At 35.8% G+C, this 26,972-nt stretch overlaps 2 protein-coding genes across 4 annotated transcripts in view; one reads left to right on the plus strand and one right to left on the minus strand.

Annotated features, from left to right (window-relative positions):
- PPAT (phosphoribosyl pyrophosphate amidotransferase) overlaps positions 1 to 26,972 on the minus strand; it is a 38,188-nt gene that overhangs the window by 10,434 nt on the left and 782 nt on the right. Inside the window, exons 2-3 of the mRNA XM_060655738.3 lie at positions 2,726 to 2,792; positions 1,721 to 1,927 (exon numbers count right to left, since the gene is read on the minus strand). Of these exons, the coding sequence (XP_060511721.1) occupies positions 1,721 to 1,927; positions 2,726 to 2,792 (274 nt within the window). The remainder of the gene's footprint in view (positions 1 to 1,720; positions 1,928 to 2,725; positions 2,793 to 26,972) is intronic.
- Positions 4,602 to 26,972, plus strand: part of PAICS (phosphoribosylaminoimidazole carboxylase and phosphoribosylaminoimidazolesuccinocarboxamide synthase) — a 51,689-nt gene continuing 29,318 nt past the window's right edge. The window contains exons 1-8 of one of the 3 annotated variants that reach the window (XM_060655728.3): positions 4,602 to 5,015; positions 10,607 to 10,693; positions 12,215 to 12,649; positions 13,748 to 13,837; positions 20,394 to 20,465; positions 20,857 to 21,228; positions 21,536 to 21,601; positions 24,229 to 24,365. In XM_060655728.3, coding sequence (XP_060511711.1) covers positions 4,634 to 5,015; positions 10,607 to 10,693; positions 12,215 to 12,649; positions 13,748 to 13,837; positions 20,394 to 20,465; positions 20,857 to 21,228; positions 21,536 to 21,601; positions 24,229 to 24,365 — 1,641 coding nt within the window. In that variant the 5' untranslated portion in view covers positions 4,602 to 4,633. The remainder of the gene's footprint in view (positions 5,016 to 10,606; positions 10,694 to 12,214; positions 12,650 to 13,747; positions 13,838 to 20,393; positions 20,466 to 20,856; positions 21,229 to 21,535; positions 21,602 to 24,228; positions 24,366 to 26,972) is intronic. The other 2 variants (XM_060655729.3, XM_060655730.3) reach the window with 2 other exon arrangements.

Below are 26,972 nucleotides of genomic sequence, written 5' to 3' on the forward strand. Positions count from 1 at the left end.
GCTCCACCTCACCCCTCACCCAGTAGCCCACCATAATGGAAAGAGATCAGGCATTGTGTGAATTTTCAGTTATGAAAATCCTGCATTCTACTAATGACACATGTATATAATAATGGAGAACCACTGCTGAAAGCAATAGGAAGTCTCTGAAGGTTTTTAAGTAAGAAAAAAAAAGTGCTCTAGGAAGCATATAGAATAGCTTTTGAAAACTAAGTTTGAAGGAATATAAACCTGCAGTCAAGGTGGGGAAGAGTGGAGAAGGCACAAGAATTTGGAACTGTGATTCTAACTTTTTCAGCCCTTGACAATCCTGACCAATAGGATACATTCCCATAAGAGTGGCATACTACAGTTGGGGCCGCTCAATCCAGGTTTGTTAGTGATAGTGCTGGTGGGCTATCCATCCCCACTGATTATTGCTGACAGAATAGAAGAAAGGAATTAACTATATGGAACAATTAAATGTAGAAGACGTAATAAAAATTGGTTGAGCACACTCATGAAGATTATAAGGTTCTGAGCCAGTGTGACCAGGACAAGAACACCACCAATGACCTGTACAGGTTGAGTTTAAACTGATACTATAGAACATTTTCAGTAGGCAGCTAAATGTGTAGAGGTGAAATCCAGACTCTGGGAAGTGGTTGTGTCTAGAAATGAGCTAGGTATTGCATGGAATTGAATTTTGGTGGTTATCACTAAGTGGTGAGTTTTTCTTAGTAATTTTTACTTCATATTTATACTTTTTTGATTGTGTGAATTAAAAAATTCTTTTTTCACTTACGGGCAGAAAAACATATTATCATTATAATACCAGTGCCTAAAAAGAGAGAAAAACAAAGCTAGAATTGAAAATAAAAGGACAATGAGTGGAATGGAAGCATGGTTCTAGATATTTTCAACCCACCAAAATTCATCATCATTTGACTCCTGTCACTATTCATCCCATGTAAAATGCCTTGTTCTAGAATGCTAAGGAAATAACTGTGTGTGCATGTGTGTGTGTATAACCATCCTGTTACTGAATGCCACCTGAGGTTTTTCTTGCCAAGGTTACCAGATCAAGATTATTATAATCCAATGGACTGAAGAAACGTGGCATCAATAAATGAATGGCAAGAATGGATAAATAAGCTATCAGGAATATAAAGATACTAAGGAATTAAAAAAAAAAAAAAGGAAGATAAACTAATGATGGATAAAAGCATAGGCATAAATTAACATAGAATGCTCTAAATACCATGCTATGAACGAAAATGAACATAAGTAAATTCTTTGCCTTTTCCCCAAGTGGTTTCCTGTAATTGTTTCCAAATCACTTTCCCTTGTATTTGTTATCCAGTTTATATTCTATTTTCTTTTTATGCTTTGAACATAAGGACAAGGCTGAAGGGATAGGAACAGCCCATAAAACCCTAATTTCTCTGTTTCTCACAACAACCACAAATCAACTTTTTAACATCTCTATTCTAAAGCAGTACCATCAGAATCACCTTAGAAGTACATTAAAATGCAGACTGACCACCCTCCTGCTGCAGATTCTGGGGCTCAATCTTAGAATCTGCAATTATAACAAATACTCCAGGTAATTCTAATACAGTTGTCCTTTGCAGTTAGATAACAGGTGGCAACAATTAGAAAATATCCTGCACCAAGATCCCCAATAACTTCATTTCATTAATTTATCCTAATAATGAAAAAAAGCATTAAAAACACTTACCTTTTTCCTTAATTGAGTAGCATTTACCAATTCGCCGTTATGTGCCACAGCTATTTTCCCATGAAGTGTTTCAACAACAAAGGGCTGACAGTTTTCTAATTCACAGTTTCCTGTAGTGGCGTATCTCGTGTGTCCAATTCCAAGGTTTGAAATATATAATTTCTTCAAATTGTCTTGAGTAAAGACATGATTTACAAGACCCATTCCCTTGTAAAGTCAAAGTAGAAGCTCATCTTAGAAAAAAAAAAACCAGACTTGTGGCCCTAGTGAGTAAAGGCTTTTATCCTATGTGCTCCAGAATTCTAATCTTAAAGACTAACCTAATTGTAAGAACCATGAAATATCTTTTCAGAAAAAAATTTGAGGGGTACATGGGTGGCTCAGTTGGTTAAGCATCCGACTTCAGCTCATGATTTCGCAGTTCATGAGTTCCAGCCCTGGTTCGTGAATTCCAGTCCCGCATCAGGCTCTGTGCTGACAGCTCAGAGGCTGGAGCCTGCTTTGGATTCTGTGTCTCCCTCTCTCTCTCTGCTCCTCCCCTCCTTGCACTCTCTCTCCCTCTCTCTCTTAAAAATAAATAAACAAACAAAAAAAATTTTTTTTAAAATTGAGGTGAAATTCACATAACAAAATTAACCATTTTAAGGTAAACAATTCAATGGCATTTAATACACTCAAAATGTTGAGCACTTGTTTTATGAGCTACTTTCCATTAAAACACTGAAGATGTACTAAAGAGTAAATTCTGTCAAATAAACTAAATCAAATGCATTTTAAAAACCCAAAGCATGTTAAAATATTTAAATATATGACCTGTTTCCGTGAGTCAGTGAAGCAAACTATCACACAGAAATGGACCCTAATTGGACAAATGGAAATGGCTGATCCAGCGTATGACTTTTATATGCAAATTATTTGTTCAAATTTCCTTCCCCCACCAACATACTAGTTATCATCTGGTTATTGTTATCTTTATTATCAACATTTTTTAATGTTCAAATATACCTTGTGTGTTTTGAATGTTGGTACTGAATTCCCATCACTGGTCACAATACCAGCACTCTCCTGACCCCTGTGAATACAAAAAGGCATCAACTGTTAAATTTAAATTTACCTCATTGATAAGCTTCTTTATGAAGCATACTTTTCTCAAGAGCATTCAGGAACTGACAATACATTACATGCTACCAGTACCAGTGCCCCTTCTATTCACGATGATGGTGACCAGATAGATGATATTGTCTGAGTTCTAACTAATATGCCAGGCACTGTCCTAAAATTTATAGGAACGACCTAATTTATTAGGCTCTCACAACAATCCTATGAACTAAATACTATGATTATCATGATTATCATTCCCATTTTACAAATAAGGACACCAAAGAAATGGAAATTAAGTAACTTGCCCGATGTTGCATGGAAAGTGGCAGCACAGCCAGGATGCGAACACAATCTGACTCCAGAACTTGAGCTTCTAACCCCTGTACTACGTGACCTCTAAATTGAGTATGTAGATATAAATGGATATCTCCAAATAAATTGTTAGGTAAAATGCTTAGTTGTGGGTACTAGAATCATGAACAAAATTCTTTTTTTTTTTTGAGGTTTTTGCTTTGTTTTTCTGCACTTACCACTTTTCTTCCCCAACAAATATCTGTCACTTTAGTTATTACAAAACAATAAATGCTGCTTCTAAAAATGCTAAGCTAATCAGGAACTTTGTATTTCATCTCTGCGTTAATATTTCTAGGTGATGAAATAAAAAAAGCCAAAAGCTGGGCCGGAGGTAGTTATAACACACCTTAAGACTAAGAGGATCTGTACCACTACAGAGTAATAAAATAAAGATTCCAAATGCTCCACAATTTTAATAGCTCTATAAATACTAGATGTGTTTTAACAAATTTTTGTTCCAAAGAATGTATAACAGGGTAGAAATAAAAGGTAAATTTCTACCATATATGTATATGTACATTAATAACTAATTATAAGTCAATTAATACATTGACTTATTTAGCTAAAATAATGGCTAAAATAATATTTTTCAAAATTATATATTATAGTTGTTTAGGCATTTTTTTAAAGTTTATTTTGAGAGAGAGAGAGAGAGAGAGAGAGAACAGGTGAGCTAGTAGAGGAGGGACAGAGAGAGAGGGAGAGAATCCCAAGCAGGCCTCCATGTTGTCAGCACAGAGCCCGACTTGGGGTTAGATCAGATCATGAGCCAAAATCAAGAGTTGGACGCTCAGTGGACTGAGCAGCCCAGGCATCCCTGTTTATCATTTTAATAAGAAAAAAAGTACATTAAGTATACCTGCAAAGTAAAAATCTAAATATTTAAAATTAAAATTTTACTAAATTATCAATGCATTAAATACTACCAATACGTTAAATATATATGCATAACTCTATACACCCTATAAGACTGGATCACTTATGACTTAGGATTTCTTTACTGAAATGATGTGGTCTTCAAGGTTAACCTATGCTAGAAGACTAAATGATTCATGGCAGAGGGGAAAAAAAATAACGTTTGCCATAAATCTTGGGGCAGAAAGAACCTCTGCCACCCACTTCTAAAATTATTTTTTAAAAATCAACAACCATTTAGTAAACCAGAGTATTATGTAAGAAAAGAAATAAACAAAAAAATGGTTTTCCTTCCCTTTTGTCTCCAGGGTAATTTCCCCTTAAGTCTGAAATGAAAAACGTTAGGCATCATTTAGGTCCAGGCTTCTTTAATCACAAAGCCTGCGTATTTGGCAGTTTCTCAAGTTACTCCCCTCAGGCAGCTTGAACCAGTTAAACTAGATCTTTTCAGCTCTTTGGAGCTTATTGACAACCAGCCGTCTGGTTTCCTAGGAAACAAAACCTTGGCTAGAAATAGTGAATCATTTCCAGGTCACTTTCAACATGGAGAGTGGAGCAGGAAAGCACTGGACTGAAGAAGAGGTTAAAGCTTTGCTAAGTGTCTGGGCAGAAAAAAATATACGAAAACAACTTTATGGAACACTGAGAAATAAAGGAATATTTATTTACATTGCTAAAAGGCTGCAAGCACTAGGAGTATACAGAGATTGGAAACAGTGCCGGGCAAAGTACAAAAATCTCAAATATGAATACAGAACAGTTAAATATGCCCATAACTCTGGAGACAGCTCTAAAACTATGAAGTTCTTCCATGATTTGGATGCGATCCTGCAGTATGAACCTGCCACCCAATTAACAGAGGAAGATGCAAATGGCAGGTGCCTGGCAACGCTGAGCCAAAGTACAGCTCCAGAGACCACCGAAGGTAAAAAAGAAAAAGTAGCATTCTTTTGTTGTTTTTACCTAACAAACTATAACAGTATAGGATTTGAGTCCATATGATAAACATAGCCTGGAATATTATGGTTGAGAAAAACAACTGACTTGTTACGGTATTTTGCACAAGGTAAAAAATTTAGAAAGATTAAATACCTCCACTTTTTAAATCCGTAAAATACTGAAAAAAAAAAAAAACACATTAAAATGACATTAACTGCTAATGCCAACTGCTCCTTAAGCATGCCTGATGTTTTGTGAAAAATGGATTGGGCTTTGAAAACATTTTAGGTTTTAATTTTTTAAGGGTGGCAAAAGAAAAAAAAAATCAAATATATTACTCCACTGTTGTTTCCCCACAGCTCCAAACAAGACAGAACTTTCTGCTCTATATTAACGTTCCCATTTTTCTAAATTTATCAATAACAGCACTAAAATACTAGGAAATAATAACTTCTTTCATTACTTGTTTAGAAGAACAGCTCCCTTTAACAAAAAATTGAAACAAAAACAGACTTGATAGATATGATTTATGATTAAATGATTTAGATATTAAAACAAGGTTCTTGACTTGCTGTGTTGTTAAGCCCAACACTATTTACACAGAATTTGCTCACTGTCTGTAGAAGCTGAATATATCACCAGGGAAAGAGGGGAAATCAATGGCAGTAATGAGATTTCTCCCATAGCGAAAGTCTTACAGATGCTATTTTTAAGGGCAGAGTTGTTCAATTCAAAATTTCTAATACCTACTGTTTGTGTATATCATGTGCAAAGCACTGAGCTACATGCTTTGTAACTGCAGAAAGGAGGGCATCATGAATAAATTTAACACCCAAAAGAAAATGGTAAGTGGTAGAATAAAGATAGCAAATGAGAAAGGATGGTACAATGACAGAAATTGAAGTTAGGTTAATTTGGGTTATCTGAACTTTGTGTGTAAAGCTCAATAATAAATCATTTGGTAAAAAATGCACTTCACTTAACATACTCCCTTTACATTGCTGATACTATACCAAATTCTGAGAAAGCTCTGCAGCCACTGTCAAGTTAAAGAGCAATAACACTGGAGGCAGCTGGGTGGCCAGTAGGTTAAGGCATCTGACTCTTAATTTTGGCTAAGGTCATGATCTCACTTTCCTGAGTTCGAGCGCTGTGCTGTAAAAGTCCAGCCTGCTTGTGATTCTCCCCCTCTTTCTGTCCCTCCCCTGCTCGCACTCTGTCTCTCTCAAAATAAATAAATTAAAAAAAAAGAGCAATACCATTATTTTATCCAATTAATCACCCTGCACTCTTTGGCTTTTAAATGCTTTAAATATTGGTTAATGGCAAGTAAATGACTCAACTTCTGAAAGGCCTTGATTTTAACCAGAGGTTGGTGTAATGAAGATGTGGGTGCTAAATCCCCACTATTTTTGCCCCTCTTTTCTCTAGCCACCCCCCCACCCTGTCGCGCATGCGCGTGCGTGCGTGTGTTTGTTTAATCTCCACTTAACAGGATCTCCTTTTAACCCATTCAGGTACCCCCATGGCTCTAAATTCCCCATTTTCACTTGTAAGCAGATGGCCCATAATTACTTCTGAACGTTGTATGTTTCAGGTATCTCAAACCCTCCAATTCTAAAACCATACTCTCTCTCTTCCCTCATTCAGAACTGATCCTCTACAAACTGCCTCCACCTTACTATCACTGTATTTCCAATCATTTAAATAAACTTAAACATTAAACATCTGAGATATCCTTGACCTTTCATCGGTCACTAAGTCCTTAAAAAAACTACTGACATGTTTCATAAATTTTCCCCTGTTCTATTCTCATTATCACCATGTAGAACTTCATCTATCACATGGAATATTAAGATAAGCTCTTAACTGGTCTCCTTACTTTTCAGCCCCTTCCTAACACATCATCTACAATGTCTCTGGTTGTTGTTATTTAAACTTTTTGAATTATAAAATTACAAGCACATTAGCATTTTGTTTACTTTAAAAATTATCTTTAAATTATACCCAGAATTAATTATAATTCAGGATTAAATGTTACTTAATGGTTCCATAATATTTGAGTGCATATACAGTTTGTCTTTGCCCCCTAAGAGAAATGATGCTATAATCAATACCTAACATTATCACTTTTTTTTTATTATTTTTTAATAATATGAAATTTATTGTCAAATTGGTTTCCATACAACACTCAGTGCTCATCCCAAAAGGTGCCCTCCTCAATACCCATCACCCACCTTCCCCTCCCTCCCACCCCCCATCAACCCTCAGTTTGTTCTCAGTTTTTAACAGTCTCTTATGCTTTGGCTCTCTCCCACTCTAACCTCTTTTTTTTTTTTTTCCTTCCCCTCCCCCATGGGTTTCTGTTACGTTTCTCAGGATCCACATAAGAGTGAAACCATATGGTATCTGTCTTTCTCTGTATGGCTTATTTCACTTAGCATCACACTCTCCAGTTCCATCCACGTTGCTACAAAAGGCCATATTTCATTTTTTCTCATTGCCACGTAGTATTCCATTGTGTATATAAACCACAATTTCTTTATCCATTTGTCAGTTGATGGACATTTAGGCTCTTTCCATAATTTGGCTATTGTTGAGAGTGCTGCTATAAACATTGGGGTACAAGTGCCCCTATGCATCAGTATTCCTGTATCCCTTGGATAAATTCCTAGCAGTGCTATTGCTGGGTCATAGGGTAGGTCTATTTTTAATTTTCTGAGGAACCTCCACACTGCTTTCCAGAGCGGCTGCACCAATTTGCATTCCTACCAATAGTGCAAGAGGGTTCCCGTTTCTCCACATCCTCTCCAGCATCTATAGTCTCCTGATTTGTTCATTTTGGCCACTCTGACTGGCGTGAGGTGATATCTGAGTGTGGTTTTGATTTGTATTTCCCTGATAAGGAGCGACGTTGAACATCTTTTCATGTGCCTGTTGGCCATCCGGATGTCTTCTTTAGAGAAGTGTCTATTCATGTTTTCTGCCCATTTCTTCACTGGGTTATTTGTTTTCGGGTGTGGAGTTTGGTGAGCTCTTTATAGATTTTGGATACTAGCCCTTTGTCCAATATGTCATTTGCAAATATCTTTTCCCATTCCGTTGGTTGCCTTTTAGTTTTGTTGGTTGTTTCCTTTGCTGTGCAGAAGCTTTTTCTCTTCATAAGGTCCCAGTAATTCACTTTTGCTTTTAATTCCCTTGCCTTTGGGGATGTGCCGAGTAAGAGATTGCTACGGCTGAGGTCAGAGAGGTCTTTTCCTGCTTTCTCCTCTAAGGTTTTGATGGTTTCCTGTCTCACATTCAGGTCCTTTATCCATTTTGAGTTTATTTTTGTGAATGGTGTGAGAAAGTGGTCTAGTTTCAACCTTCTGCATGTTGCTGTCCAGTTCTCCCAGCACCATTTGTTAAAGAGACTGTCTTTTTTCCATTGGATGTTCTTTCCTGCTTTGTCAAAGATGAGTTGGCCATACGTTTGTGGGTCTAGTTCTGGGGTTTCTATTCTATTCCATTGGTCTATGTGTCTGTTTTTGTGCCAACATTATCACTTTAGAATAGACTATCAGAAGTTCAATTACTGGTCAGGAGGGCTATGATTACTTTGAAACAGTGCTAAAAAAAAAAAAATGCTTTCCAAAAGAACTGTACTTTACTTAACTAACTATAATGGTGTATGTGATTGCTAACTTTTAATTTGCATTTTTTAAATTACTAATGCTATGGAACAATTTTCTATATGTTTATTCACTTTTACAAATTATGTCAACTGAGGTCTTAGAAACTGCGGGATCTCTTTTGCCTTAAAATTTTGGCTGGTTTTTATTTGATCTATAGAATTCAAAAGTTTTCAATGTAATCAAACAGTGATGAAAAAGGTTTTGATTAAAGTTCTTAATGCAATCAAATAGTCTTTTTTAAGGCTTAGAAAGCCCTCCTTTACTTTTGGTCTGATTCATTTATAATGTCTTCTGGTTTCTCTATGGGGAACCAGCACAATTTTTATTGGTATATGGTAAATTGAAGAAGGGAAGAAAAACAATGTGCCTTTTCCACTGTTGGGATCAACCTCATGCAAGTGGTAAAGAACAGAGGATCTAGTTCCTGTTAGGCAGCAGGCAGCCTGACTGAACCTTGGCAAAGGACTCAAATACAAACTCTTAAGAGGCTTCATGTTCTGGAAATTATAATCATCCTCAACTTCAGAATACCTTTGGCCTACTATTACTGCTGAATCACATTCTTTCAGTGACCAAATTTCCACTCTATTTCTCTCCTCTTAACTTGATACAAATGCATCAGGAGTGATGACTTAAGAGTCTCAGTTTACAATCTCCAGGGTACGGGGTCCCTAAATACAATTTTGGAATTATGCTAGGAATGATCAACCTAAGAAAAAAAATAGCCCGAAGAAGTTGGGAAGAGAAGCTTTTCTTTATCACGCCTACCAATATTTTCAGCTCCACGCTGTTTTCAACAAACATAAAACTAGGTCCTAAATCAGATAACAGACTAGCAAACTAGGGGCGCCTGGGTGGTTCAGTTGGTGACTCGATTTAGGCTTGGGCCATGATCTTGGAGTCATGGGATAGAACCCAACACTCCATACTGAGTGGGGAGCCTGCTTGAGATTCTCTCTCTCCATCTCCCCCTCTGCCACTCTCCCCAGCTTGCTCTCTCTCTCTGAAAAAACAAAAAACATTAAAAAGTAGCCTGTGCCTCATTTTATGAAAACACCCAACTCATGAAACCAGGAAGATTAAGGTACCATTTTCATTTTTCAAGGTTGGCATGGTTCTTTGATATGACACATTCTTTGGTCTACTTAAGCATAGCTTAGATTAATTTCTGGAAAGTTTAGTGTGTACCAACCAGCTAATTATAAAAGATACATATAAATTTTAGCTATCTGACCAAATATGCCAAATAAACAAGATTTTCAGATTATCTCATTACAGAACCTCTGTTTTACATTGCTAGTATCATTTATCAAGTCCCTATTATGTTAAAGTACCTAAAATACAAAATTAAAGAACATCTTTATTTTAAAAATGTAATTTAATTTGAAAATGAACCACAATCATCTCTAGAAACTTATAAAATTAGCAAACAAAACTAATGGAAGTTCAAAATAAACCATGTCAATGGGATGGAAGAAATTAAATTTGGGGGCATCTGGGTGGCTCAGTCGGTTAAGCGTCTGACTCTGGCTCGGATCATGATCTCACTATTCCTGAGTTTGAGCTTCACGTTAGGCTCTGTGCTAACAGCTCAGAGCCTGGAGCCTGCTTCGGATTCTGTGTCTCCCTCATCTCTCTGTCCTTCCCCGCTCGTACTCTGTCTCTCAAAAAATGAATAAATGTTAAAAAAAATTGATAAAAAAATTAAAATTTCCTTTATATAGATAAGTACAGTATTTAAACCATATTATACAGTATTTAAAACATATAAAATCTATCACAAATCTATAACCTTTCATCAATATGATCAAATTCAGCTCAAGCTACTAGCATTATCAGTCATTTAATTCAATATTTATCTTCCCTAGAACTTACTCTAAAAGGAATTCCATTCTTTTTCCAGGTAAAATGTCAGTTACATTAGAAGATAAGGAAGACCTCTCAGGAAATCCTTTACTTTTGGTTTCTCACATCAAACCAATGGAACTAGGTGGGTCAAAAAACAATGAAACTGATCAGATTCCAAATTGGAAAGTAAGATTGGTTTCTGAGAAAATGGATTATTTTTCCCGATAGAAACACTTAGGATTACTTCAAGTTTCCCTCTTTTTTTTTATAATCTATACTAAAAAAATCATTTTTAAAAATAAATGATTTCTTTAACAAAACGTAAATTGCCTAGAAATACTAGCTTTCAAATTCACAACCTTCATCCTTTAAATATAGTAAGAAATATAGGTCAAAATTAAACATAGTAGATGCTTAATATTTAATGAACATGTCACTTTAGCACTCCTGAGGTCTAAGACAAACAATTTTACATGTGAAAGTAAATAATATCAAATCAATAATGAGGTCAAGGATGATTTTATTCACCCAAATTAAAGTCAATATAAATCCCCACTTTGCTTCTAAATTTGTATTGAAGGTTGTTAATCTAAGTAAGGAAAAATAGTGAAAAGCATTTCAAAACAAAGACATTAAATGTACCACAAAATAAAAACACCTCCATATACCTCAGGTAAATGCTAAAAAGTGGTTTTTAATGACTTACATTATAGATGTTGAGGTCTGAACTACCTTCTTATTAAACACAACAAACATGAAATCTGACAAAAACACAAGATAATGTGGTTGTTAAAATAGCCAACATAACCTCAGTAAGTTGCAAAACTGTACTAGAGATCTAACATGAAGGTACCATGCTAGAATTTCTAACTAAGCGGGGACATTCTGTCTAGGGCATTATGAAATTTCTGGCACATTTCCTTGCATTAAAAGAATACTTCACTTAAAATGACAGTTGTCCTTTAACCAATGGGACATTTTATTTTCATGAGGAGTAAGAAGCACCAATTGTTGTAATATGCCTCTTCCAACCCTTCATTCATGAATAGTCTTGGTTCCCAACCCTGACTGCACACTAGAATCACAATCTGGTGATGAGGGGTGGGGTTAGCAGTGAAGTAGTGATTTATAAAAGCTCCCCAGGAGATACTGATATGTAGCCAATGGAAATCATTAGATTAAAAGGAAGAGGAGATAAATTGCTCCCACCTATCTTATCACCAAAAAATAATAACAAAAATAAACTGTTCTCAACAAGCCATTTTCTAATTGCATTGCTTTCTACAAGTCAATATTACAAAATTATGTATTCAATGTTCACTATATAGTTAAATACACACCACAGACCAAAGGAGTGGGATGGACGGGTAAGGAATGATAGAGAAAAAAACATGATCAAAATGTGACTAATTAAAAACAACTGTATTAAAGCCAGTCACTAACATGACAACAAACAGATTCAGGTTCTGTACTTCATTTATCCATTAGTTTCAGAGGAAAGCTAAGCTATGATTTGTATTCCATCTCCCATGGAGAAAATGTCTTTCTTTATTAAGGATGCATCTAATTATTTATCTTATGTAACCATATATATATATATATACATATATATACATATACATATATGTGTATATATATATCTTTCCCTCCCCACCTGATACAGGTAACTCTACATCAATTATGGAACCCCCTATTAATCCAACTTTTATTCCAACTGTAGCAAATGAAGGAGGAAAACACTGGACTGTGCCAGAAATTAGGGCTCTAATAGGCATCTGGTCTGATATAAGAATACAACAACAACTAGAGGGAACAGTGAGAAATAAAAGGATATTTGAACAAATTGCTGCGAAGCTTCAGAAATTTGGAATAGAGAGAGATTGGAAACAGTGCAGAACAAAGTACAAAAACTTAAAACATGAATATAAGATTGTAAGAATGGCTCAAGACCAAGGAATAACTAAGAGTATGAAATTTTTTACTGAGCTGGATGCCATTTTGGGACACAATAAAACAGAAAAATCACAAGAACAGGAATTCCAAGATGGAGAACAAGCCACAGGATGTGCCAATGTAAAAAGAGAAGAGGATCGGACAGGTACGAAGACAAAAGTAATCTTAACATCAGGCTACATCATATAAAATGTCAGTAGCATGATAACATGTATATAATCTAAGTTAAATAGGTTTCACTAAATGCTATTCAATAAGCTAATTGTTGAATTTATCATGAAACAGACTGAATGTATAATCAATCTCCTCCAGGACAGAGAATAGTACAGTTATAAAAAAAGGATGAAATAAAATTGGATTTCCACAAGTTTAAAAATAGACCAATTTTAATAAAGTAAAAATGCAACTCTAGATGGCAGAAATTAAAGCAACTTTTCATATCAACTATGGTAAAATTGTGAGTGAACAGAAAAAGGACATTAAAGAACTTAGAAAAATACAAAACCCATGAGAATGTCTTTGAAGTGTGGTTCTTCTGGGACATATCATAAAGTTCTTTAAAATGAGTTTAATCCAAAGGATTAAGATACAGTACAAAGATATGATAGCATGAAATAAATTGGATGAGTTCTAGACCAGGAGTCAGGAAATCCAAGTTCTAGCTCAGTCTTTGTGGAATCCTAAACCAAGTATCTCCTCTACACTTGACAAAATGTTCTTAAAGACCTCTACTAACCATAAAGTTTCTAGATCTTAATATCTGCCTTAAACAATGGAGTCTTAATTCCTAGAGTGTGAGTGTGTGTCTAGGGGAAAGAGAGGCAATGACAGAGTTAGGACTGAGAAATGGTGGTGAGAAGTACTAAAATCTTTTGTTGGGGAGGAAAAAGAAACCGGTCTGCTAGAGAACTATATACATCTATCCCATGAAAAATAAAATGACTAGTGATAAAGTAGCCCAACAGCAGCAGCATGATTCTGTTCATACAGTAATTGCAGACAATGATGATTCCATCAGTTATGAGTCTGTAAGTCTAGCTACAGACTTACAACACCAGGTATCTACAGGGACCTACAACTGAAAGATTTTTAAGAGTGGGGAATCTAAATTAGAGAAAAGGAAACAACTACAGTATTTAGCACCAGGCTCACTGTAAAAGGGAAAATAACATATTAGAGTTTAAAACACAATCCTGAAAGTGAATAAAACCAAATCACCATATATCCCACTATGTTCACACAGTCATTGCTGGAGAAGCAGCTGAAGATGATTTAGTCAGTAATATGTCAGAAGACCTAAGAGAGAGAGAAGTAAAACAAAGTCCTGGCACAGGTAAAACAACATTTTTTTGGTTTTGCGTGTGAAAAAATATATAAGATGTTATTATATGATGTTGCTATGGACTGAAATATGTCACTCCTAAAGTCGTATCAACAAATGCAAGAGCATTTGGAGACGGGACCTTTGGGAGTTAATTAGGTTTAGATGAGGTCACAAGGATGGGGCCTTTATGATGGGTTTTATAATTATATTTTATATATAATAGTATAATAAGATGCTACAATAACTAAAATACTGTAAGACGCTTTAAGAACATATACGAAGTTATAACATTATATGAAGAATAATACTCATATTTACAAAATGCAGAAATGGAAGGTGAAAACGATTAATGACCCAAAACGTTCCCTATGGCTGTTATTCTCAAAGTGTAGCAGCATCAGCACTGTCTGAGAACTTATGCGTGCTTAAGTTTAAGAAATACTGCCCTATGGGAAAGAATACTAAGGGGGTAGAGCAAAGTAAGTGCTTCCTATTTGACTGTTTGCCTTTTACACAAACCAAAATGAGGGATGAGGGGATCACCAGGCCCTCAAACAAAAGCCTAGCCATCACAGACCTTGCACATAGTTCAAAGATTCATACAACCTTGGAAAATGTAAAGATCATATTGATTAACAAACCAGGTAATCAAATTCCCCACACCCTTGGCAAACTTCTTTGTCTGATTTATCAGAGATGGTAGATTAAAAACTCAGTGGGAGAAATGAAAGCTGCTAGAACAGTGGAAGGTGGAAATAGGGAGAAATTAAGCAGACTAACACGATAGGAACATGCAGCTGACTAGGGGTACGATAACAAAGGTAAACAAAACTGTGCTCCTAAGGTTTCTCAGGGCATCACAGCAATGACTCTTGTCATTAAAAGGAAAAAGAAAAACAAAAAAAAAGTTAAAATCCGATTGTGTTTATGAGATAGAAAGATTTCCATGGAAAAAGTTAAGAACCTTGGCATTCAGAAGATTTTAGCTTGTTAGTCCTCTGGACTCACTTAAGTCCAATACCTCAAGATAATTTTTTATATGTGAAAGGAAAACATTCAGCCAGATAAAAACTGAGAGGGTTTTTAAAAACTGTCTGGTATGCTTATATGTTAATTTGGAATATGTTTACAAAATGTGAAACAGAAACAGGAAATATTTACGGTCATTCTAGAAATTAACTTATTTTAAACTTTCCCATGAAAATAAAAGCAAAGGTATAAACCCATAAGAATCCCAGCAGCTAAATGCATAGGGAAAAAATTTAAACAGGTAAGGACTTTAGGCACAACTGCAATGCACAACTATTGAGGCACAAATTGCCACTGTACTATTTAGAAGATTTTGTACTGAGGTATAAAGATACAAATATTTATCTTCAGGATAAAAATTCACATCAAATACCTTTCTTTAAAAACAAGAACACAATAGGGGCACCTGGGTGGCTCAGTCGGTTGGGCATCCAACTTCAGCTCAGGTCATAGTCTCACATGGGTTCGAGCCCTGCATCAGGCTCTGGCTGACAGCTCAGAGTCTGGAGCCTGCTTCAGATTCTGTCTCCCTCTTTCTGCCCCTCTCCCAATTGCGCTCCATCTCTCTCCATCTCTCTCTCTCTCAAAAACAAATGGATATTAAAAAAAAATTTAAAAACAAAAACACAATAAAGTGACAAACATTCTTGTAAAAATAGGTAGAGGTCATTTTATTTTGACTTTATATATTCTACTAATGAAATATTGTAATCTGAGTTGCTATTGCCCCATATTGTTAACATTGACCCTTGGTCATAAAACTGATCTCCTAAAGGTTAATTTTTTTTTTTCCCCATCTTAAATGTATGCCAGGAGATTCCTTCTTATTTCAAATAAAAATCTAGCTAGAGCTGTGGACCTCCCGGATTCTAGATAACTACTTAGTTCCCTATTTAGAACTCCTGGAGATTTTGGTCTAGTGTAGGTTATAGGATGGGTTCAGGTACCTATATTTTTGTAAGATCATCAAGCACAGCCAGGGTTGAAAACCACAGCTACGTTGTCTTATTTAGAGAATAAGACCAGCAGAGGGCTGAAGAAAGTAATACATCAAATCCAGTCTGATTCCATTTAGGTGAGAAAAAATAGCCATTCCAATTATCACTTTAAAAAATGCATGACTAATGCCATATGAAAGAAGTTAATCACTGGGAAGAATCACAGAACTCGTGGGCTATGCCTATCTATTACAATAAATAAGAAGAAATGGCCCATGACAATTGAATAACTACTTCTTTGCATCTAAAATAAATTTATTTTTCCCCCCACGTGAGGCACAGGCAAGGGAGTATAAAAGCAATCAGAATGTTACCAGGAAAACGGTGCCAGAAGAGAAATCTGTGTTTGACAATCTTGTGCATTACCTATCTCTTCTGAATAGACCTAAAATTGACTAAATTCATCTCCAGTATCAGTGCCTATTTATATGAGTTGGAATACTTCAATATCTGGGTATTCTTGCAAGTCACTGCTTTCTTGTAGAGGTAGCCAAAGGTAGATTGCTTCCGGCTCTGAGGGGTGGAGACAGACAGGCGTGCATGCATGCGTGCATGCATACATACATACATATATATCCTATTAGAGACCACTCTTATCATCAGCTTAAAAATCAGAAGTGAAAGACTACACTGTTCTCTTAAGAAGAATCTTAAAATGATCTATTTTCTTTTTGGATATGGTAAAACATATCTCCAAAATTAAAATATGATTCACTATCCCCACAATTTCACAAAAATTAACAATGTGATGGCCAGCAGAGGGCACTAAATTATCTATTGTTAGTAACTCAGAGGCTATTCCAAGTTTATTTTCTCAAATTCATTTATTTTGGTTTATTTATATTAAAACAAAAATTGGGAATAATTTTCTTCTAAATTAAATATTTTAAAAGTTTGGTAAATTTTGCATGCAATTTGGGTAATCTTAGCAGTAAAATTATCATAAGCTAATGTACTTTGATCACATGAACCACAATACTAAGAACCTTTAAATTTTTAATCCAACAGAAGAACCCAATAAAGATGTGATTGTTAAAATTTCAGAAAACCCAAAAATTATAAGTATGAAAAAAAGAAAGTTCAGACCTAGGTAAGCTGATAAATATAGGCAACTTGATAATTACAAAGGTGTGACCTGAGAGATTGCTTAAAATCTTTAAAAAATTAAAATCTGGTCTTTGTCCCCAGTTCCTGACACAGAGCTTCAAAAACCTTTGGAATTTCCAGTGGTGAAAGTCTTTTTTATTTATTTATTTTAAAAATTTGTTTTGATGTTTATTTTTGAGAGAGAGCGCGCACACGTGAGCAGGGAGGGGAAAAGACAGAGGGGGACAAAGGATCCTAAGCCGGCTCTGTGCAGACCAGAGACAGCCAGATGCGGTACTGCAACTCACCAACCCAGAGATCACAACCTGAGCTGAAATCAGAAAAAGAATGTTTATTTTAATGAGGTGTTCCAAGCTGGGTTTCTAAAGAGCTTCAAGATAGGAATGGTCACCAAAATGACAAACCTTGGGATTAAGAGGGTTCGAATTTTAGGCCACCCTGACCTCTAGCAGGGAAGTAACTTTGGAGACTAAGTTCAATCATGTGGCCAATGATTTAATTAATCACGTCATAATCATGTCAATAAAAACTGGCTTAGAAGAGCTTCCTGGTTGGTGAACACACTGATGTGCTGGGAGAGTGACAGGCCCTGACTCCACAGGGAGAGGGCATAGAGACTCTGCATCTAGGACCCTCCCAGACCTTACCCTATGTGGATCTTCATTTGGTTGTTCCTGAGTTCTATTTTTTATAATAAAACTGTAATCCTAATAGGACTTTCCTAAATTCTAGGAGTTGTTCTAGCTAATTATCAAACCTGAGGGGATTACTGCATCACCTAAGTTTGTAGCCAGTCAGCTGGAGTTGTGGCTGGCATGTGATGTAAGGGCAGTTTTATGCAAGAGTGAGCCCTTAAAGCTGTAGAGTCTGATGCTACCTAACTCCAGGTAGTGAGTGTGAGAAGTGAATGGCAGTGTATCAGTTGGGATAGAAACATAATAAAAACTAAATGCTTCTCTTTCCTTAAAATATGCTAAGTGTAGTGATTTCCACACTACCACTCTCCAATATGACATCTTATTTTCTGGGACTAACTACTCAAAATTTCTATGGGACACCTAATATCTGTTAATATTTCCATAACCCAGAAGTAGGACATGTACCTGAGCCCAGAACTGATGGTTTTAGTCACTTAGGTAAAATGTTATAAATTCAGATTCTGTTGAAATAAGGTTTGCCAATATTTACCTTGGACTTGTGCTCTCCAAAAAGTAGCCAGTGGGGTGAGGGTGGGAGAATGGCTTAGGCATGGATGAAAGAAGGTAAGTCTAGTTATAAAAGGGCAACCAGGAGTACCTGGGTAGCTCAATTGGTTAAGCATCTGACTCTTGATTTGGGCTCAGTCATGATCTCCCAGTTCATGAGATGGAGCCCCTTGTGGGGCTCTGCGCAGACAGTGCTGTCTGTGCAGAGCCTGCTTGAGATTCTTTCTACCTCTCTGCCCCCTCCTCCCCCCAACTCAAGCATACCCTCTCTCTCTCTCTCAAAATAAATAAACTTTAAAAAATAAAAGGGCAACCAGAGGAATCCTTATGGTGTTGGAACCCTTGATTATCTTGACCTTGATGGTGGTGACATGAACCTACAAGGCGATAAAATTATTATAAAATATAATACAAATACATAACTCACAGTGAGTAAAAAAGTAAAAAAGTAAAAAAAAAAGTAAAAAAGTAAAAAAAAGTAAAAGGGGAAATCTGAATCAGAATAGTGAACTGTATCAATGTCAATACCCTTCATTTATTAGTATATTATGGTTTAACAAAACGTTACCATTGGAGAAAACTGGGCCAAGTGTAGAAGGGATCTCTATTATTTCTAATAACTGCATGTGAATCTACAATTATCTCAATAAAAATTTCAATTAAAAAAAAAGTAGCCTATTAGGTAGCCTTTGTGGCTCCAAAATACAACCTGTTATTGAAGGTCTTAATGTTGGTAAAAGCTAAAATTCATTCTAGTCTTACTGTGCAAACATGTCCTTAAAATAAGAAGATCTGGTCCTATCCTCATATAAATCTCCACATAGCTATTGCTGCATAAGCTTATAGGCCCCCTAACCACCTCTGGCCTCACTTGTCTATTTGTAATAACTACTGGGGGCACCTGGGCAGCTCAGTCAGTTGAGCGTCTGACTTCGGCTCATGTTCGTGGATTCGAACCACGAGCTCTGTGCTGACAGCTCAGAGCCTGCAGCCTGCTTCAGAATCTTTGTCTCCCTCTCTCTTTGCCCCTCCTCTGCTTGTAGTCTTTCTCAAAAATAAATAATGAAAAAAAATTTAAAAAAACCAAAACACTGTGTAGTTTTATCCAGTTTTACAACAATCATTACAAGCAACAGCACAGACAATAGTAGTAACACAATGCTTTTAATGTTTTATTTTTGACAGAGAGAGAGAGAGAGAGAGAGAGAGAGAGAGACTGCGAGCGAGCATGAGCAGGGGAAGGGCAGAGAGATGGATACAGGGCTTGAACTCACCAACCGTGAGATCATGACTTGAGCCAAGTCAGACACTTAACAGACTGAGCCACCCAGGCACCCCAAATTAAAAAAGATAATAATAATGTCCCAGTGTATAGGAAAGTACAGGAGGGAAAGAAAACTATCATAGCATCAATACAGCAATCCAACATATGCATATAAGGAAGAGCTTTCCCCAAACTACAGCTGACTTATAAACATCCTATATGTACAGAGCTACACTACAATAAATGTATATTTACCAAGCTAAGCACCATCAGTTCCTTAAAATATTTACCTGTCTGCTGTTAACCTCTCAACATGAAAATTGCTAAGACCACTTAATCTTTTTTTTTAAGTTTATTTATTTTGAGAGAGACAGAGACAGCATGAGTGGGGGAGGGGCAGAGAGAGAGGGACAGAGAATCCCAAGCAGGCTCTGTGTGTAGTCAGTACAGAACCCAACGTGGGACTCGAACCCAAGAACCGTGAGACCGTGACCTGAGCCAAAATCAAAAATCAGATGTTTAATCGACTGAGCCACCCAGGTGCCCCCAGACCACTTAATTTTAAGGTCTTTTCTCTGTTTATATGTATTGCAGAAAGGATCATTCTCAGTTACAATGAGGATCAAATGAAAAAGAGATGTTAAGTTCTTTGTCAAGCATTAAAATACAATAATGAAACATATTACAAAATTGGGTCTAAAAGTGCTATCATATTCCCAAATACTGCATACTGTGCCTTGAGACTTTTAAAGCAGAATACTTCCAAGATTTTCAAGGTGGTGAATCCTACAAAGGCATTTTAAAATTTGGTTAGAGATAACAAATGTTCTTGGCTATGAGGTTACAGTTTTGATGGTGGAATCCAGCATTACTATTTTCTCAGTATAATCTTCAATTGCAAAAGTAAATTTGAGTTTTGTGAACAACAAATATACACTGCTCTTTTCTTTGCTTTCTGACAGAGGAAGACACTGTAAGTACAGCCTCAGAAGAGGTGGACAGCCCCACAGCACTACAGAGTATCACTGGGTCAGGTACAGGGTCTAAATTGTTGAATTAAAAAAAATTTTTTTTGTATTTAAAGCTAATATATATATATATATATATATATATATATATATATATATATACATATATACAGTTTAAGAAGTTACACCTAGACTCTCCTGTTTGTAAAAATCCAGCGAAGATTACCTATTGATGAAAAGCAGCTAAATTATTCTCACCAACATTGGAGATTAATCTGCCTTATAATTTTTAAAATATCTTATTTGAATATGAACATATGAAAAAGTTTTGACCCTCACATTGAAGTCATTATATTTCTCAGTGCTTTATGTCAATCCAGGTTGTTTTAAATGAATGATATTCAAATACAAGATTTATCTATAAGTTTGTATAATTGTAAATCACATTGATTTATAGGTAATCATATTCCTTTAGAAGATGCTAAAAATCATTTACAGATTATAACAGTGAGCGACACAGAGGCTGGAAAACACTGGTGTGACAATGAGGTCAGAGCGCTTATACACATATGGTCTGATGAAAAAATTAAGCAAACGCTTGAAAGGGCCACAAGAAACAAAGAAATATTTGAGGAAATTGCCAGAAGACTAATGCAGTTTGGAATAGACAGAGACTGGAAACAATGTCATACCAAATACAAAAATTTAAAATATGAATACAGAGTTTTACAAAAGAAAAATGGCAACCCTCAAAGAAAAATGAGATTTTATGAAGAAGTTGACTGCATCTTAAGAGGACCAGCTCTCAGAACTGCCAAATGGAAACATGGTAACCTTGAAATTGACTTTTTAAAATAAAATTTCTCTTAACTTTTTCTTTGTATTGTAATGTAGTAAAAAATTCCTCAAAAATAAAACCCTCACACTACTGTATGTTCAAATGACTCAAATGACCCAATAAATTTAAGTCAAGAATTTCAATTTCTTTCCAAACCTTATACTAAAATATTCCTAATTCTTAAACTCATTCTTCATTTGTCCAACTGCTTTGATATTCTTACTTTACTGAACTCAAATCTGGAAGGCCAATGTATTTTAAATGTCATATAATGATTCTTTTCCTATGTTCTTTTAAGAATTTTTTGAAGGTCATGCCAAAAACCCAAGAACTCTGAGCATCAAAAGAAAAGCACATGAAGATGGTAAGAGCTTGAGAAATGCCAAGTTCTTCCACACGGAAAACAACTTCCGTTGCTTTTTCCTGATAAAAGATATTTATTCCTGTCCTTGACAGTTTAGACTAAATATAATGTTTATAAGCTGTGAGAGCAAAAAAGACTGAGCAATGATTTCTTTCATAGCTCATTAAGAGTGAAAGTAACAGAGTAAATGGAAAATTTCCCAGAGTCAGAAATTTCTGCACAACTGTCCATTCATCATGAGCCTTTAAATTACTATTTGCAATGATTGCTATCAGAATACTGGGATAGAAAAGGAAAAAAACCCACAAAGTAGTAAATCTGGAATTTTAGTTTTCTCTAAAGGTAGTTAGTAGAGGATGTAACATTTTAGTAACTCTACAAATAAGTCAAATTAATTATGTGAGCTATGATTCCAAACTGACTCATTACAGCTGTCAGAAAAGGTAATACGAGGTAGTATAGCATATGAAAGAAAAAAAATTGCAGAATAGAGGAAAAAGCACTGGCCTGAGACTCAGAAAACCTGAGTTCTAATTTCTCTTTGACACTAATAACTCAACACAGAGCAAATCACTGCATCTCTCTGGATCTTTAGGATAATCCAACTTCAGCATTTTATAGGTTTATAATCAAATTATTTTGAGTATATACAAATAGTTTAACAGCTTAATATTTACAAAGTGAACACACCCATACAACTACCACTCAAATCAAGATATAAAACATTACACCCAGTCATTAATCATCTTGCTAGCCCCTATAAAGGTTATCATTCTTCTGACTTCTATTACCATAGATTAAATTTGGAATCATACAAGATGTTCTTACTTTTCTGGTATGTGTTAATGTCAAGCTACTTTGACTAAACACTGTGAGATTCATCCATGATTTTACTTGTAGTAGGAGTTTGCTTTTTCACTACTGCTGAATATTCCATATATGAATATACATACCACCACCTTCTTTATCCATTCCACTCTTGGACATTTCCATTGTTTCCAGATGGGGACTATTACAAATAATGCTATAAAAATTCTTGTACCTGTCTTCCAGTAAACATATGTATGCATTCCTAGAGAGTACATACCCAGGAGTTGGACGGAAGGTCACGGGTATACATATATCTAGGTACAGTTCTTCCAAGTACTTTACGTATATTAATGCATTTACTTCCTACCACAACTCTAAGATGTAGGTGCTATCATTATACACAATTTATAGAGAAGGAAATAGAGGCATAGAAAAGTCTGTGCTCTTGAACCATCTGGCTAACATTGCCTGTCTGTGAGGTCCAGGGACCACAATGGCCCTGTGAAGTACAGTATTCCTAGCACTGACCACAGGGCCTTATATATACACAACAGAAGCTTAAGTATTTTTCTTTTTTTTTTTTTTTTTAATATTTTTTTAATGTTTTTATTTATTTTTGAGACAGAGAAAGACAGAGCATGAGCAGGGGAGGGGCAGAGACAGAGGGAGACACAGAATTGGAAGCAGGCTCCAGGCTCTGAGCTGTCAGCACAGAGCCCGAAATGGGGCTCGAACTTACAGACCGTGAGATCATGACCTGAGCTGAAGTCGGACGCTTAACCGACTGAGCCACCCAGGCACCCCCGCTTAAGTATTTTTTGAATAAAGTATTAGATAATAACTGGAACCTCCCTACTCTCCACGACCCTTATTATCTCAAGTGAGATGAAAATATTATTCTCCATTTTTGGACCTAAAGTCCAAGTCAGATGAGTTGCCTGAACTTTTCCTATGCCCTATAGTGTATATGCTACTGAAAAGGAAAACTGCTAAGGGCTAACCACACAAAAATATTATTCCCAACCCACTGGATTTTGCCCATTGAACCTGTAAGTACATAAGTCTAGCCCAACAAATGACAAAACAGACTCAGAAGTTAGGAGACTTGCCCAAGATCAAACTGATGTTACTAGGAAAAGGAAAATTGCTAAGGGCTAACCACACAAAAGTATCATTTCCAACCCACTGGATTTTGCCCACTGAACCTTTAAGTACATAAGTCTAGCCCAACAGATGAGAACACAGACTCAGAAGTTAGGAGACTTGCCCAAGATCAAGTTGACGTTGCTAGGAAACCTAGGACTAGATTTCCCAAGTCTCAATGTTATTTCCAATATTGACCAGAATGAAAAAGCAGTGGTACTTTGAAACTCTTTTAGGGATAGATAAATTCTGCTTCAAACTAATGCAAAAAGCAAAGTTATAAATAATAATTATAACTGGAAAAGTTTAAAACACTTATGACTGAAAACTGAGAATCATTAAATTATAAAAGTAATTGAATTAAAGTCTTTCAAAACCAAAGACTGGAAAAATTAGCAAGGACAGTTTTAACATAAGTCACTTCCCCAACCAAGGATATGTGAAACTATAGAAATGTGACATATTTGGTCATTATTACTAAGAGATGAATATCAAAATAAAGTTATTACCAGCCTTAAATTTGGCAACTCAAAGCAAGTTCTCTGACAATCTATTCCTGTGTACTCCAACAAACTAAATGAAGATAAATGGAAACTAATTCCATAAAGGTTGTCTGAGTGCATCTTTCTCACAAGTAGCCTTTCCAGTGATAATATTATATGCTCTGTTTACAGAACCAGTGTCTGTATCTCTTAAGAAAACTGCTCCTGAGATCACTGCAAATCGGTTTCCTCAGAGCATAACACAACGAAAAGATTCTACAGAATGTTTCTACAGACAGGAGACCCCCTACGTGATCCAACTTCATCAGGTAAATCTCAACATTTTTAGAAGTATGAAAATGTTTATCAGTTGTAGGGTTCAATTCCTAACCCAGGGAAATTATAAGTCACTGAAAGAGCAGGCATTTTCATCTCCTAATTAACCAAGAAAAGGCGAACTAGTTGATTCATCGGATAAATCTATGAAACTTTAACAATTCCTTTCATGGAATCTTCAAAATACGTCCATGTCATTCTAGCCTCCAGAAAACATGCTTGTGGTTTAAACATGAAAATTTCTTTTTTTTTAATTTATTTATTTATTTTGGGAGACAGCAAGTGCAGCATGAGTGGGGGGAGGGGCTGACAGCACAAGGAGCCTGACACAGGGCTTGATCTCATAAACCACGAGATAGTGACCTAAGCTTAAATCAAGAGTCAGATGCTTAACCAACTGAACCACCCAGGTGCCCCTTAAACACGAAAATGTCTGATCTACAAAGGTGTGTGTGGTTTGTTCAGAACTCTGCAAACCACTGTAACATAGTTTTTAGAACTGAAAAAGCATGTGGTGATTAAATGTATGTGGCATGAAGACACAGACACAGAGTTTACAGCTAAAGAGGACACTGAAAATGTTAAATTAAAATTCCCCTTGACAGAAAGTAGAACTATGGAATAAATCTGCAAATAGCCAGAACTACTAGAAAGAAAGTACTTCTGGATGAACCCATCTGGATTAAGTATCCAGTACATGACTATCTAGTGATTGATGTTCTATTTGTTTTTACATGAAATACATATTATAACTTTCAGGTACGCTATTATCCCCAAAACTAAATATTTTACATCAGATTATGCCTAAGACAAAAACAGAACCAAATACAATGCAAAAGTGATAACAACCTCACCTTCTAGATTCCATGATTTAAAAAGATAATGCATGAGAAATAAATTCCTTCATCAAAAAGGAAAAAAAAAATCCAACAATAGAATTGTACTACTGTGGTTTTAAAACAACTAACGATTGAGTGGAAGTAGGTGAGGAGGTACAGACCTCTGCAACGGACCACCGCTTGCCAGCGTACAGTGTATATAACTAACTCTACTATATACTAAACTATGATAACCTATCTAAGGCATCCAGTTCTAATGTTCCTTGATTCAATGTCATTGAAAAACATCAGTTCTTAATCTCTGAGCCCTACCTACTAGTTCAGAGTAGATTTTATCTTTAAGACATTAGGGAGATATTCTTCCAATCCGAGTCAGTTCCTCTAAAAAGTAGGGATTTCTGCTAATTCAAAATTTTGAATTGGATAAAATTATGGGAGAGGAACAGCCTCCTCAGTACCCTTTAATGATTCTATGCCTACACAAGGAAAATCTTAAACAGTTTTTTCCATTAATATATTTGTGCCTCAGAAGCTACTGGGTTCCTTGCCACTGTTATTGAAAACATCACAAGGTCAATCTTCAAAACCAGGTTAACAAAGATTTACTTGGCCAAATGAGCAGTCTCATAGAATCCATTTATCATTGCTCTATTATAATTACATTTTTATTGCTCTTATCTTGTATTGTCTAATTGCATAATGCTTTCACATAAAAGCAACTACAGAAAAGTGCATGTAGCTAGGAATCAAGTTGTATTCACTTGAAAAAAAAAGTCCTTTTTTCTTCCAGCACATATTTAAAGGAGAGACTGAAGATGAACATTCTGAGTTATTTTAGTTAAAAAGTAAATAATTAAAAAAAAAATCAAGGTCAGTTCATTTGTCTCCCACAGACTGCCAGGCAACTCTATAAAGATCCCTCGTTTCTGCACACCTCTTACCTTCAGAGAATATCCACAATAACTTATCCCAAGATGTTATAAACTAATGTTGCTCTGCACTACCATATAAGTAGATTTTAGTTTTTCCTTGGATTCTGTATCTAATCTTCTCAAAAAAATGTACAGTATTTTAAGACAAGATTTCTATTAGGGTCAACCCACAAGTATCCAAGTTAGAGTCATTCAAGTTAAAAATATTCTTTTTGATTCCTCCCAGACTCTAAGTCACTCTCAGCATTTAAGGAGGCGTACACAAGATGTGAAACAAACTCAAGTATTTGCGATCCTGAAAAGATCAAAAAGACTTACATTTCAAGTTTGGTGAGGGGAAGCAAATCATTTGTAATTCATTTATACTTGTTGCTCCCATATTGCTGATAAGTTTTATCGCCAAGTTCCTTAACTGTTCTAAAAGTTGTTGCTGCAGTTACTGCCTTATGAAAACTTTGTAATACTTTCAGCGATAATGTTAAATCTAGATTTATAGCAAATTCCAGGTAGTAAAAAACGGAACGATCACAGAAGCCAAGTTATTTTTTAACTCAAAGGGATCTACCAAAAATCTGTATGTATCCTGTCATACAGGAACTGCTCCCTTTTAAATAAAGAAGGGAGTTACTTCTTGGCATCTTCTTACAACCTTTTCCTTCATTATCTGAAACCCGTGCATCTTTTTCAGATGCACTATTTCCTGTGATTGGTTTATTTTCAGTTAATTTGTATGAGATCTACAACCAGGAGTTCCTTTTGAATATCAACTAGCTGTTTCCGGGGGTATGAACTCTAGAATTCCTAAATTCTCATAGCTGTGCCTACATTC

The sequence above is a fragment of the Panthera onca genome, chromosome B1 (genome assembly GCF_046562875.1).
Source record: "Panthera onca isolate mPanOnc1 chromosome B1, mPanOnc1 haplotype 2, whole genome shotgun sequence".
In the NCBI taxonomy this organism is placed as follows: Eukaryota; Metazoa; Chordata; class Mammalia; order Carnivora; family Felidae; genus Panthera; species Panthera onca.